The following is a 14,536-nucleotide window of genomic DNA, read 5'->3' on the forward strand; positions in this document are numbered from 1 at the left end:
TCATTGGGCGATGGGCCCCAGGTAAGGATGTCTTCAAATGCAGCCTACTGCTGCTTATTCATTGCTGTAAAAGCTTAATTTCCATGTTTTTCTCAGATAAAAAATTACATCTCACTACAATAGACGAATAGTGCATGAATTGTTAGGCAGACAGAGAAGAGATCAGAGAAAGCAGACAAGCAGACAGACAGGCAAATATAAAAGGAAAAACAATAGTCTGTCAAAAAAATATGGCACGTGTAGAAAGGCATGCAGGACTCCACATTCCATAATGGGTGCAGCAACTCACTAGTCATTGGGTTCTTTATTACAACCACTGATAAATTAAATCACCAATCATGCTACAAGTACATGTTTTTTCTTCATGATCCTTGGATCAATGTTCTATTGATAATCGTTTCATCAGACCAGTTTACACACAATGATTCTTTAACCCCAACTAAATGTACTTAGCTAAGTCTTCAGACATCAGTCAAACGAAGGATTCAGGGGAGATTCAAATAGGTCATTGGAGATCACTTGAATGGAGCCTTGATATGGATCCATGGCAGGAATCTGGATAAGTAAAGCCTCTGATACAGTGATGCTCTCACTGTTAGACGCCATAGATCTGACAGTTCCAGTTCACAAGATGGTCTCTAGTTCCTTTAGAGACAAAGAGCAGCAGGGGTCCTCGTCTCCCAACCGCTGGGGCACAGAGACTGCAGGCTCTGTCTTGGCTCCACCACCACCCCCTTGGATCCCCTCGCAAGCAGCCCTGGGGTTCCTGGGAAAGACACTAACACCGGCCTCAGCTCCAGCCCCCACTGCAGGCTTCCAAATAACAAGTTTCTGCCTGGGGGTCTCCATGTTGCTGGGCACGTAACCTGGCAGGTTGGTGAGGGGGTGGAAGGAGGAGGTGAGGCGTGGCTGCCTGCTTCCCCCTCCCCCATTGCTTCCCCCAGCTCCTCCCATCCCGGGGGCCCCTGCCCCATTCAGGGACATTCCTCTGGGATTGGCCACAGTCAGACTCACGCTGTGGGTGGTGGTGTGTGACATCATGCCGCCATAGTAGCAGCTGCCCCCGCCCCCACTGCTGGTCACCCGGGTCTTCTGTTTGAGGTCCAAGGCCAGGCTCCGCCGTAGCCATGCCTTCTTTACCTCCGCCTGCACCTGGGAAGACAGGAATTAAAGTGGAACTGACAGTGTTTAAGCAACATTAAATCTTATAAAAATCTGCTACACTTTCTGACAAGCGAGCACTTAGATATGCTCGTCTTCATAAATTCATTGATTGTTTGGGAATGACAGACTAAGGCAATTGTGAAAATGCTATGGCAATAAACAATGAGAAAGCGGCGTGTGTTTGGACAAATAATAGACACTGCTGTAAATAAAACCTAATAAAAACATCTGTCTCATCCGGGACCAGAGTCTACGCCGACCGGTGCACCATAACCAATCAGAGCTACAGTAGCCCTTTATGCAAAAAAAGCTATTTGCCACACGGGCCTGCCATCATTCACTTTGAACCGGACTGTGTGTTTACAGGCAGTAGTAACAGCACGACTTTAGATTATTAGAACACATTTTTTGCAAAAGCCACAAAAATATGTAAATATCACGGGAGTCTTACATTTGGGAACTTTACAGTCCTATTGATCAAACAACCATGAAAAGGTAGGCTCTCTCTCCCTCAGTTATGCACATCAACAACAAGATCAAATACTAATAGCAAGAGCAAGATTAGCTCAAATCTAACAAGGGAACATTAGATAATTAGATTAGATGTTCGTAAATTCAGAGCATTGTCAGATAGTCTGTTCGTAAATTCAGAGCGCTTCTCTCTCCAAGCGTTCAGACTGCACACTTAAGTGATAATGCCCGAGAAGCCGGTGTTTGGAGGATATATTGGCACAGGTGTTGTTAGGCCCGAGACGAAACACTTGCTTCGAGGGCATTATCACTTTTATACAACGGGTTACCAACATATTCAAATAATAATTGACACATTTTCATTAAAAACGTTATTTTGTTAAATTTATTCATACTATTTCATCCTTCCACAAGATATAGTTCCGACACAAATCTAGGGTTGCTACCCAAGCCGGCTGGTCATTCATTCTATCGGTTTGGTTGCCAGAGACGCGACCCAGTCGTTCAGTCTTTTTGTTCTGTATCTATGGACGCGACCCAGTCATAAGTGTTCCATTGACATACTGGCTGGCAACATTCTTATCCCTTGTTTGCTAGGTAGCCAACTATGGCCTTACAGTCACGTCAAGCCGTGCAGCCAGAATAACAACAGTAGCTGCATTTACATTTGTTTAAGCTGTTTTCTCACAACATTTATTTCGATACATCCATAACAATGAGCTAAAGAGACACGATTTTGCTTGGTATAAAAATCACGTCAACCTGAAGCTGGAATGACTGCAAAGTAGCTGCACTTCATTTCGTTTGACCTTTTTTCAATTGACATTGCTTTGTATATATCTATAAAAATTATGGCAGCTGATTCATGATTTCGACTGGTTGAGAAATGCTGCCTGTTTGTCTGTTTGTCTCGTCCCGACTCCTGAGATTTTTGCAGTTCGTTCCAGTCATTGGCAGCAGAGAACTGGAAGGAAAGACAACCGAAGGAGGAAATGGCTTTGGGGGTGACCAGTGAGATATACCTGCTGGAGCACGTGCAACGGGTGAGTGCTGCTATGGTGACCAATGAGCTGCGATAAGGCGGGGCTTTACCTAGCAGAGACTTGTAAATAAATGCATAGTCACTTCACCCCTACCTACATGTACAAATTACCTCAACTAACCTGAACCACTGCACAATTATTCGGTACCGGTACCTCCTGTATATAGCCTCGTTATTGTTATTTTATTGTGTTACTTTTTACTAATTATTTTTTACTTAAGTTTATTTGGTAAATATTTTCTCAACTCTTCTTGAACTGCACTGTTGGTTAAGGGCTTGTAAGTAAGCATTTCACGGTAAGGTCTACACTTGTTGTATTTGGCGCTGTGACAAATAAAGTTTGATTTGATGTCACGCCCTGACCATAGAGAGCTTTTTTATTCTCTATGTTGGTTAGGTCGGTGTGTGACTAGGGTGGGTCATCTAGGTGATTATATTTCTATGTTGGCCTGGTATGGTTCCCAATCAGAAGCAGCTGTTTATCGTTGTCTCTGATTGGGGATCATATTTAGGCAGCCATTTCCCCTTTGTGTTTTGTGGGATCTTGTCTATGTATAGTTGCTTGTGAGCACTATAGCAGCTTCACATTTTTGTTTTGCATTTATTGTTTTCTTTGAGTTTCACTTCATAATAAAGAGGATGGAACCATACCATGCTTTATCTTGGTCCACTTATTATAACAATCGTGACATTTGATTAGATTAGTTACATTCATCCGTTTTTGTCCAAAATATTATGTCATTGAAACTGAAACAGTGCATCCCGAATTGGTGGAGGCAGCAAATAATGTACCAGGCCAGCTGTGATTCACAACCAGATAGCAATATTTTTTGGACTACCAAGAAATGTATTGGTGAATTATATTAATCATGCAATGAACTGCATATACCTTATAATGACAAAGCAAAAAGAGTTTCAGAATTCTTTTCAAATTTATACAAAAAATGCACTGAAATATCACATTTGCATAAGTATTCAAACCCTTTACTCAGAACTTTGTGGAAGCACCTTTGGCACCTCAGTCCCTGCCGCTGAAAAACATCTCCACAGCATGATGTTGCCACCACCATGCTTCACCGTAGGGATGGTGCCAGGTTTCCTCCAGACATGACGCTTGGAATTCAGGCTATAGAGTTTCTCATGGTCAGAGTCATTTAGGTGCCTTTTGGCAAACTCCAAGCCGAGCTGTCTAGTGCCTTTTACTGAGGAGTGGGTTTCGTCTCGCCACTCTAGCATAAAGGCCTAATTGGTGGAGTGATGCAGAGAAGGTTTTCCTTCTGTAAGGTTCTCCCATCTCAACAGAAGTACTCTGGAGCTCTGTCAGGGTGACCATTGGGTTCTTGGTCACCTCCCTGACCAAGGCACTTCTCCCCCAATTGCTCAGTTTGGATGGGCGGCCAGCTCTAGGAAAAGTTTGTGGTTCCTAACTTCTTCCATTTAAGAATGATGGAGGCCACTGTGTTCTTGGGGATCCTCAATGCTCCAGAAATTCTTTGGTATCTTTTCCCAGATCTGTGCCTCAACACAATCCTGTCTTGGAGCTCTACAGACAATTCCTTCAACCTCTTGGCTTCATTTTTGCTCTGACATGCACTGTCAACTGTGGGACATTAATAGACAGTGTGCCTTTCCAAATCATGTCCAATCAATTGAATTTACCACAGGTGGACTCCAATCAAGCTGTAGAAACATCTCAAGGATGATCAATGGAAACAGGATGCACATGAGCTCAATTTTGAGTCTCATAGCAAAGGTATTTTGTTTTTTAAAATTCTTAATACATTTGCAAATGTTTCTAAAAACCTGTTATCGCTTTGTCATTATGGGGTAGTGTGTGTAGATTGATGAGGAAAAAAATGTATGTAATCCATTTAAGAATAAGGCTGTAATGTAACAACATGTGGAAAAAGTAAAGAGGTCTTAATATTTTCAGAATGCACCGTATTCTGCCAACAATGTCTGCAAGGAGCCTTACATATGAAACAGCCTACAAGGCAGCATCCTGATTCATCAGCCTGTGAGTATTCCAGGAATAGAGCTCACCCACTCCATACGCACAAAAAGGTTATTTATCTCGAAATTTGTTCACAAATTTGTTTTCATCCCTGTTACTGAGCATTTCTCCTTTGCCAAGATAATCCGTACACCTGACAGGTGTGGCATATCAAGAAGCTGATTTAACAGCATGATCATTACACAGGTGCACCTTGTGCTGGGAGAATAAGGAAATCACTAAAATGTGCAGTTTTTTCACATGCCCCAGGTAACTCGTTTTGAGGGAGCATGCAATTGGCATGCTGACGGCAGGAATGTCCACCAGAACTGTTGCCAGATAATTTACTGTTCATGTTCATCTACCATAAGCTTCCTTCAACATCGTTTTAGAGAATTTGGCAATATGTCCAACCGACCTACAACTTCCGACCACGTGTATTGTGTCATGTGTGAAAGAGGTTTTCTGGTGCCAACATTGTGAACAGAGCCCAACATGGTGGCAGTGGGGTTATGATATGGGCAGGCATAAGCTACAGAAAACAAACACAATTGCCTTTTATCGATGGCAATTTCAATGCACAGAGATACTGTGCCATCCTGAAGCCAATTTATCTGCCACCAACACCTTATGTTTCAGCATGATAATGCACGGCCCCATGTGACAAGGATCTTTACACAATTCCTGGAAGCAGAAAATGTCCCAGTTCTTCCATGGCCTGCATACTCACCAGACATGTCCCCCATTGAGGATTTTTGGGCTCCACAAGCTCACAGAACGGGACTGCCGAGTCCTAAAGCATGTACTGCATAAACATCGGTTGTCCTTGGTTGAAACAGTCACTACCGAGTTCCAAACGGCCTCTGGAAGACATTTCACCACAATAACTGTTCGTTGGGAGCTTCATGAAATGGGTTTCCATGGCAGAGCAGCAACACACAAGCCTAAGATCAACATTCGCAATGCCAAGCATCGGTTGGAGTGGTGTAAAGCTCGCCGCCATTGGACTCTGGAGCAGTGGAAACATCTTCTCTGGAGTGCTGAATCAAGCTTCACCATCTGGCAGTCTGACAAACAAATCTGGGTTTGGCAGATGCCAGGAGAACGCTACCTGCCCGAATGAATAGTGCAAACTGTAAAGTTTAGTGGAGGGGGAATAATGGTATGGGGCTGTTTCACATGGTTCGGGCTAGGAGCCTTAGTTCCAGTGAAGGGAAATCTTAACGCTACAGCATACAATGACATTGGAGAGACGATTCTATGCTTCCAACATTCTGGCAACAGTTTGGGGAAGCCCCTTTCCTGTTTCATCATAACAATACCCCAGTGCCCAAAGCGAGGTCCATGCAGAAATGGTTTGTCGAGATTGGTGTGGAAGGACTTGACTGGTCTGCACAGAGCCCTGACCTCAACCCCATCGAACACCTTTGGGATGAATTGGAATGCCAACTGCGAGCCAGGCCTAATCGTCCAACATCAGTGCCCGACCTCACTAATGCACTTGTGGCTGAATGGAAGTGAGTCCCTGCAGCAATGTTCCAACAGCTAGTGGAAAGCCTTTCCAAAAGAATGGAGGCTGCTGAAGCAGCAAAGGGGGGACCAACTCCATATTAATACCCCTGATTTTGGAATGAGATGTTCGACGAGCAGGTGTCCACATACTTTTGGTCAAGTAGCGTATCTGTGACCAACAGATGCAAATCTGTATTTCCAGTCCTGTGAAATCCATGGATTAGGGCCCAATTTATTTATTTAAATTTCCTTATATGAACTGTAACTCAGTAAAATCTTGGAAATTGTTGCATGTTGCGTTTATATATTTGTTTAGGATATTTATACACAGTTATGCACACTAACAACCAGTATAGGTAACAAGCTACTTAGCTAACTAGCTAGCTTACAAGACTAGCCAAGTTAGCTGCATTATTCCTTGCATGCGATTGGCTGTAGTCTTTGGGGCACGCAGCCAGGGAGACAATTGCCTGTCAAGCATTGCTCAGGGCTTAAAACATCAGCGCAGCCACAGCGCTCCTTGATTAAGTGATTGTTGTGCATCTGAACAAATTATTAGATGATTTGTGTAACTTTTGATTATATCTTGATCTTGACAAAAACAAGTTTTGTTATGTAGTGATTATGAGATAAGTCGTAACCTCGACATAGGGAAAAATGCGTTTTATTCATATGTCCTCACTGGACTTCCGTAGATATTCAATCCGTAGATTGTTCTGAATTTACCTCCCCATTGCAGAAACAGTAGATGAATGCCACAAAGAATCCCTGAAAGGATAAAAGGGAAAAAGGCCAAGTTTAGATAAAGGAAATACATTCAGTGCTGTTCGACACAGGACTTAGGACAGATTTTTAGGATATAACATAAATTTGTCATTAATAGTCATCAACAGTTGATGGACAATAGCCTGCATAAATTTGGCAGATTAGTATTTTTTCGTCATTAATTTTGTTCTGGAGGCAGCTCTGCAGAGTGGTTTCTAACTGACACAGCCACACAAAAAAACACATTGCTAATCATAATGCCTAACCCTAACCCTTCTTAGGGGTAGGCCCATTTTTTCAAAATTTTTCTAAATTTCCACTTGAATGAATTCGTCAGGCCCTGAAGACAGGATATGCATATAATTGGTACCATTGGAAAGAAAACACTTTGAAGTTTGAAGAAATGTTAAAATAATATAGGAGAATATGACACAATAGATATGGTAGAAGAAAATCCAAAGAAAAACCAACCAGAATTTTTTTGAGAGAGAGACCATCCTCCTAGAATGGCAAGTACAAGGTCATATTGAAAATTAGCTCCCTGGATGCAATTCCTATGGTCTCCACAGGGTGTCAGCAGTCTATGTTCAATGTTTCAGGCTTGTAACTTCAAAAACGAATACGAAATATCAGTTTTAGTACAGGAACACAGTCTTGGAAATACGTGTTTGCGTGTGCCATGAAGACAGGACGCACCTGCTAAAATCGGTTACCTATTGAACATACTTCTTTCCATAAGAAATGTTATAGTTTGATTACATTTTAGGCAATCTGAGGAGTAAATAGAAACATATTTTGACTTGTTGAAACAAAGATTAGATTTTCGGATTCCTTTCTCTGCATGTTGAACAAGTGGACTACTGAAATCGATGGTGCTAACTAAACAGAATTTTTGGGATATAAAGAAGGATTTTATCTAACAAAACGACACTACATGTTATAGCTGGAACCCTTTGGATGACAAATCAGAGGAAGATTTTCAAAAAGTAAGTGAAAATGTAATCACTATTTGTGAATTTATGAAACCTGTGCCGGTGTAAAAATATTTTGATGTGGGGCGCCATCCTCAAACAATCGCGTGACATGTTTTTGCTGTAATAGCTACTGTAAATCTGACAGTGCAGTTAGATAACAAGAATGTAAGCTTTCAAATCAGGAATTTCGTAAGGACACATATCCCACAGTATGGCATGAAGCCAAATAGTCCCACATTAGATTTTCTGGACATGTCCTAAGTTACATGTTTACTGGGCTCTCATTTTTGATTACTTATCTAGAGCCTTTGATAGAGTTCTAGCCCCAGACCCACCGCTCTGTTTGGTACAGTTGATGGGAATAACCACGAAGGGAAAGCTGTCTCTCTTTGTACTCTATTAGCCAAAAGGCTCATATTGCAATTTTGGAAACTGGAGACTGTACCTACCTTTGAAATGTGGTTACGGGATTTAGGGAATGTAATACATATGGAAAAGGATTTAGGGAATGTAATACATATGGAAAAGGATTTAGGGAATGTAATACATATGGAAAAGGATTTAGGGAATGTAATACATATGGAAAATGATTTAGGGAATGTAATACATATGGAAAAGGATTTAGGGAATGTAATACATATGGAAAAGATTCGATACAATACCTCCAATAGAAGTTCAATGTTTTACAAAATATGTCAGCCGATACTGGATAAATGGTCTAGTCCCGCTTCATAACTGGGTTGACGATCTGCTGCTACTCTGTGCTGTACTCCACTCAATATTTATTTTTGGCTTAACTACACTGCTTGTAATGACTATATGCTGTCTTGTTATACATGTACCACCTAATAGGATTTAGTTTTATTTTGTGTATGTGTGAGTTAAGTTTAGTTTTGTCCTCTAAATTGGCCATCCCATTCAACAGTACAATGAATGTCATTGTTAGTATTGCTGTCTTTTTTATTTGATTTTTTTATTGTAAAATAATAAACATATTATAAAATTAAAATAATGTAAGCTTTCAACCGATATAAGACACTTATATGTACCTAAATGTTTATATTCATAACTTATGATTATTTATTTGAATTGCGCGCCCTTCAGTTTCACAGGAAGTGGGACGCCTATCCCAAAATTAAATTAAGACCAAAAATCAAATGTTTGTTTTCATACATTTTTACAATATAGCCAATTGTTACTTTTCAGCTGCCCTATCTATGGGGAAATCACTCAGTTCTGCCTCCAGGACAAGACTCATGACAATAAACGTCAACCTCAAAACACGATCAAAACTAACTAAAAAATATATGTTTTTCTCTCAGGGAGTATTTGCCCTTTGGGGTGTCTGACCTGGGAAGAGTTGAAGAACATCTCGTAGTGCATCTGCACCTGCCACAACAGGCCCGTAACCTCAGTGTAGGGTAGAGCCATAAACACCATATAGTGCACTCCAAACAAGGGCATCAGGACAAGGGTGGATTTCAACAGCTTCCTGTGGACAGGAGCAGACACAATTTTACAGATAATATTATAGCAGTGTAATATGCTATTTATCTATGTTTGAATAAAGTGGCCTTGATTTCGAGAAACGTGAAGCTATGTAAGACAACGTAGGATTTACCATCAAAATACAGCCATTGTATTCCCATACCATGCATGGTGATTTCTGATTTCAAATTATATTTTTCAAAACACAAATTTACAGTCACATGTCATGCAATCGGGAAAAACTAGCCTAGGCTCTATCGCAAGTGAAGAAATTGTGGGTTGTATAATATGCATAAAGCACGTATGCATTAATTGATCCATGCTACTACTAGTGCTGTTTATTACAAGTGCATTACTAGTTTACTACTAGTCTATTGTCAGTCTTTTACTGATTATTAGTCTAATGCAGCCCCTCACCTGTACTGCTGACGGGGGTCCAGTTTGCCTGTGTTGGTCTCCCACAGCTTAGAGGCCAACACTCGTATGATGTTGAGGAACAGGAAGAAGTTCACCTGTAGGAAGAGTTAGAAATACATGTAAGGTGTCCATATTAAGACAGCCTCAGAGTCACAAGGAGTTGGTGTGTAACAGTCACTCTGACTTCGGACACCGTATTCATGGTATGAATACCAATAAATAGTACCTTTCAGCTTTTGAGTTGATTTGGATTGTGTCAAATACAATGTTTGATGTGAAATCAAGGATGCTATCAAACAATAAAAAAGGGACAAGAGACCAATGCTTGTGAAGTGCATGAGTCTAGGTGAAAAGGAAATATTTGCTTACTACAATAGCTGCAAGAATTGGGACTTGATAGATCCACTTCAGATTTCCCGCACTGATGTCCCAGCACCTGCAAATGTGTGTAGAATAGCTGCTGTTAAGTGTGATTATTCACTTAATTGTGATGTACAAACAATTATGTATAAAGGGACTCACTGAGTGTCTGCCAGTGATGCTCGCGCACTGACCCAAATAGACACAAACACTGCAGGGACACCTATGAGAGAGGAAGGGAAAGCGGTAGGTGGGTGAAATAGATGAATGTTGAATAATGTTGAATTCCCATCTGGGCTATCTTACATACACAACAAAGGTATCTTTCCAGGGGGTCTTTTGCAGCAGCGGAAAAACTACCCAATTGTCATACTTGAGTAAACGGAAAAACACTTTAAAAGAAAATGACTCGAGTAAAAGTAAAAGTCACCCAGTAAAATCCTACCTGAGTAAAAGTCTAAAAGTATTTGGTTTTAAATATACTTAAGTATTAAAAGTAAATGGAATTGATAAAATATACTTAAGTATCAAAAGTAAAAATCATTTAAAATTCCTTATATTAAACAAACCAGACGGCACCATTTTCTTTGTTTTGTTTTATTTTACGGACAGCAAGGGGCATGTTCCAACACTCAGACATAATTTGCAAACAAAGTATGTGTTTAGTGAGTCCACCAGATATTTTTGTTATTTTTTATTTAACCTTTATTTAACTAGGCAACAGATCAGAGGCAGTAGAGATGGCAAAGAATGTTATCTTGATAAGTGTGTGAATTAGACTATCTTCCTGTCCTGCAAAGCATTCCAAATGTAACAAGTACTTTTGGGTGTCAGGGAAATGTGTGAAGTAAAAAGTACATAATTGTCTTTAGGAATGTAGTGAAGTAAAAGTAAAAGTAGTTAAAAATATGAATAGTAAAGTCCAGTACAGATACCTAAAAAAAACTACTTCAGTAGTACTTTCAAGTATTTTTTACTCAAGTACTTTACATCTCTGGTCTTTTCCTGCAGGTGCACTACTCACGTAATCTGATCTCGCAACACATGGAGGAGTGTTTAAATAGGCAATCTGTGGCTGCTTTTAAACCCTTTTTTGGATTTTTAGATTAATGATATACAGTGCCTTGCGAAAGTATTCGGCCCCCTTGAAATTTGCGACCTTTTGCCACATTTCAGGCTTCAAACATAAAGATATAAAACTGTATTTTTTTGTGACGAATCAACAACAAGTGGGACACAATCATGAAGTGGAACGACATTTATTGAATATTTCAAACTTTTTTAACAAATCAAAAACTGAAAAATTGGGCGTGCAAAATTATTCAGCCCCCTTAAGTTAATACTTTGTAGCGCCACCTTTTGCTGTGATTACAGCTGTAAGTCGCTTGGGGTATGTCTCTATCAGTTTTGCACATCGAGAGACTGAATTTTTTTCCCATTCCTCCTTGCAAAACAGCTCGAGCTCAGTGAGGTTGGATGGAGAGCATTTGTGAACAGCAGTTTTCAGTTCTTTCCACAGATTCTCGATTGGATTCAGGTCTGGACTTTGACTTGGCCATTCTAACACCTGGATATGTTTATTTTTGAACCATTCCATTGTAGATTTTGCTTTATGTTTTGGATCATTGTCTTGTTGGAAGACAAATCTCCGTCCCAGTCTCAGGTCTTTTGCAGACTCCATCAGGTTTTCTTCCAGAATGGTCCTGTTTTTGGCTCCATCCATATTCCCATCAATTTGAACCATCTTCCCTGTCCCTGCTGAAGAAAAGCAGGCCCAAACCATGATGCTGCCACCACCATGTTTGACAGTGGGGATGGTGTGTTCAGGGTGATGAGCTGTGTTGCTTTTACGCCAAACATAACGTTTTGCATTGTTGCCAAAAAGTTAAATTTTGGTTTCATCTGACCAGAGCACCTTCTTCCACATGTTTGGTGTGTCTCCCAGGTGGCTTGTGGCAAACTTTAAACGACACTTTTTATGGATATCTTTAAGAAATGGCTTTCTTCTTGCCACTCTTCCATAAAGGCCAGATTTGTGCAATATACGACTGATTGTTGTCCTATGGACAGAGTCTCCCACCTCAGCTGTATATCTCTGCAGTTCATCCAGAGTGATCATGGGCCTCTTGGCTGTATCTCTGATCAGTCTTCTCCTTGTATGAGCTGAAAGTTTAGAGGGACGGCCAGGTCTTGGTAGATTTGTAGTGGTCTGATATTCCTTCCATTTCAATATTATCGCTTGCACAGTGCTCCTTGGGATGTTTAAAGCTTGGGAAATCTTTTTGTATCCAAATCCGGCATTAAACTTCTTCACAACAGTATCTCGGACCTGCCTGGTGTGTTCCTTGTTCTTCATGATGCTCTCTGCGCTTTTAACGGACCTCTGAGACTATCACAGTGCAGGTGCATTTATACGGAGACTTGATTACACACAGGTGGATTGTATTTATCATCATTAGTCATTTAGGTCAACATTGGATCATTCAGAGATCCTCACTGAACTTCTGGAGAGAGTTTGCTGTACTGAAAGTAAAGGGGCTGAATAATTTTGCACGCCCAATTTTTCAGTTTTTGATTTGTTAAAAAAGTTTGAAATATCCAATAAATGTCGTTCCATTAATGATTGTGTCCCACTTGTTGTTGATTCTTCACAAAAAAATACAGTTTTATATCTTTATGTTTGAAGCCTGAAATGTGGCAAAAGGTCGCAAAGTTCAAGGGGGCCGAATACTTTCGCAAGGCACTGTATACCCAGTGGCGACCAGTCATTCAGAGCAGTTGTTTTGAGCCCCACATTTTAGCATTAACGTGTTTTGCATGTTCTTTTGGCATTAATACATGTCACATATCAGTTTACAAACAATGTAAAAAATAATATATATCATTGAGTTAATAAAGCTGCATACAAATAGGGTCTCTTTTTTGATTTCTTGAGTAAGGCAGCTCCAGGTGTTTCAGTCTAGCGCAGTGCTTTCTGTGGTGGTGGGGCAGGCCAGCAGAACAGAGCGTTGCGCTATGATTGGCTCAGTGTTCTGTCACTGGGGACTTCACTTCACTGCCAAGTGTAAGAACAGACCTTGAAAATTCAAGCCCTTCGGCTGCTGCCATAGAAGTGCCCATCCAAGAAGGCTCAAGGTCATTGGCCACAGATAAAATTACGTCAAATCACGTTATATGTACAGTAGCTTTGATTGGACTGATCATGTCAACATCATACTTTCACAATCTTAGGGAGCAGTCATCATCATGAATCAAGTCGACAATCTACTGGCAAATCCTTTTTAATCCTTGTCATATGAAGAGAAATAATGAAGAGAAATTATAGATAAAACATATCGGTGCTCATCGGCCATTGGACATAAACATTTCACAAGTTGGAAATCGCAAATTCAACAATGAGTGGTTTGGAAGGAATCAGTGACAGTGGCTCTGTGATCCCAAATCTGGGATCAATGGGTTCTTTTCCAAGTTTATAATGATAAACATCTAACATTGGCCATGCTATCAATGAAGCATGATTTGTGCCGCGCTCAAAACAACTGTTAACTCGAAGGACTGTTCAAGTGAGCCGAGCACAACAATGTGATTCCAAAAATATATTGTTTGTTGCTTCATAAATTATGTAATGTGCCAGGGGGATATGTATACTGTAACTAAGAAAGTAATGCTAAGTGTATGTTGTGTAGTAAGATGTTAGTAGCCCACTGTTCTGACTGTTCTACTGTAGTCTATAACCTGTTTTAGAGAAATGTAATCATCAAATATTGTAAGAGCTTTCATTGTCTGCTTATATGCCCCCTTTATTTATCCTACGGTTCTAACTTGGTGTACAGGGAGAGCACTGTAAGAACGGCCCATGTTCTGAATTCTGTTATTGTACATTTCAGAAGTGCTAAACAGATTGACAAATTTGACAAATATGACAAATATTGACAAATATAACAGTCCTAGCTCGGTCGTTGTCTTAATCGAAATTATGGATTGCCTCTTATCCACTTGTCGTCCCCTTATGCCATAGTTTGTACATCTCAATTGTCATTAGAAACCACATTTGTTTAAGCAAGTCAGCCATATCAGCTATGTTTTTTTTAAAGACAGTAAATGAGGCTGAATTAACTGTTTTGCTGCCAGAAAAGGCTCCGCTGATAGCCAGGTGTAACAGTGGTAAGATGTTGGGACTGCTGTTGGAACAGCTCTATGTAGACCCTAACAGTTTGTGGGCACCGTTTTCCACTGTTATAGTGCAATTAATATATTGTTTAGTGGCTTTGCTGGCATGCATTCCACTTTTTTTTTAAAATGTTTGCCCCACCAACATTTACATGCTAAAATCGCCCACTGTATATACCC

At 40.4% G+C, this 14,536-nt stretch overlaps 1 protein-coding gene across 1 annotated transcript in view; it reads right to left on the reverse strand.

The window, feature by feature from the left end:
- Positions 1–624: 624 nt before the first annotated feature.
- Positions 625–14,536, reverse strand: part of LOC139367542 (parathyroid hormone 3 receptor) — a 58,565-nt gene continuing 44,653 nt past the window's right edge. The window contains exons 8-13 of the mRNA XM_071105789.1: positions 10,349–10,409; positions 10,196–10,262; positions 9,827–9,921; positions 9,272–9,413; positions 6,909–6,950; positions 625–1,152 (exon numbers count right to left, since the gene is read on the reverse strand). Coding sequence (XP_070961890.1) covers positions 625–1,152; positions 6,909–6,950; positions 9,272–9,413; positions 9,827–9,921; positions 10,196–10,262; positions 10,349–10,409 — 935 coding nt within the window. The remainder of the gene's footprint in view (positions 1,153–6,908; positions 6,951–9,271; positions 9,414–9,826; positions 9,922–10,195; positions 10,263–10,348; positions 10,410–14,536) is intronic.

Source organism: Oncorhynchus clarkii, chromosome 16 (genome assembly GCF_045791955.1).
Source record: "Oncorhynchus clarkii lewisi isolate Uvic-CL-2024 chromosome 16, UVic_Ocla_1.0, whole genome shotgun sequence".
NCBI classification, from domain to species: domain Eukaryota; kingdom Metazoa; phylum Chordata; class Actinopteri; order Salmoniformes; family Salmonidae; genus Oncorhynchus; species Oncorhynchus clarkii.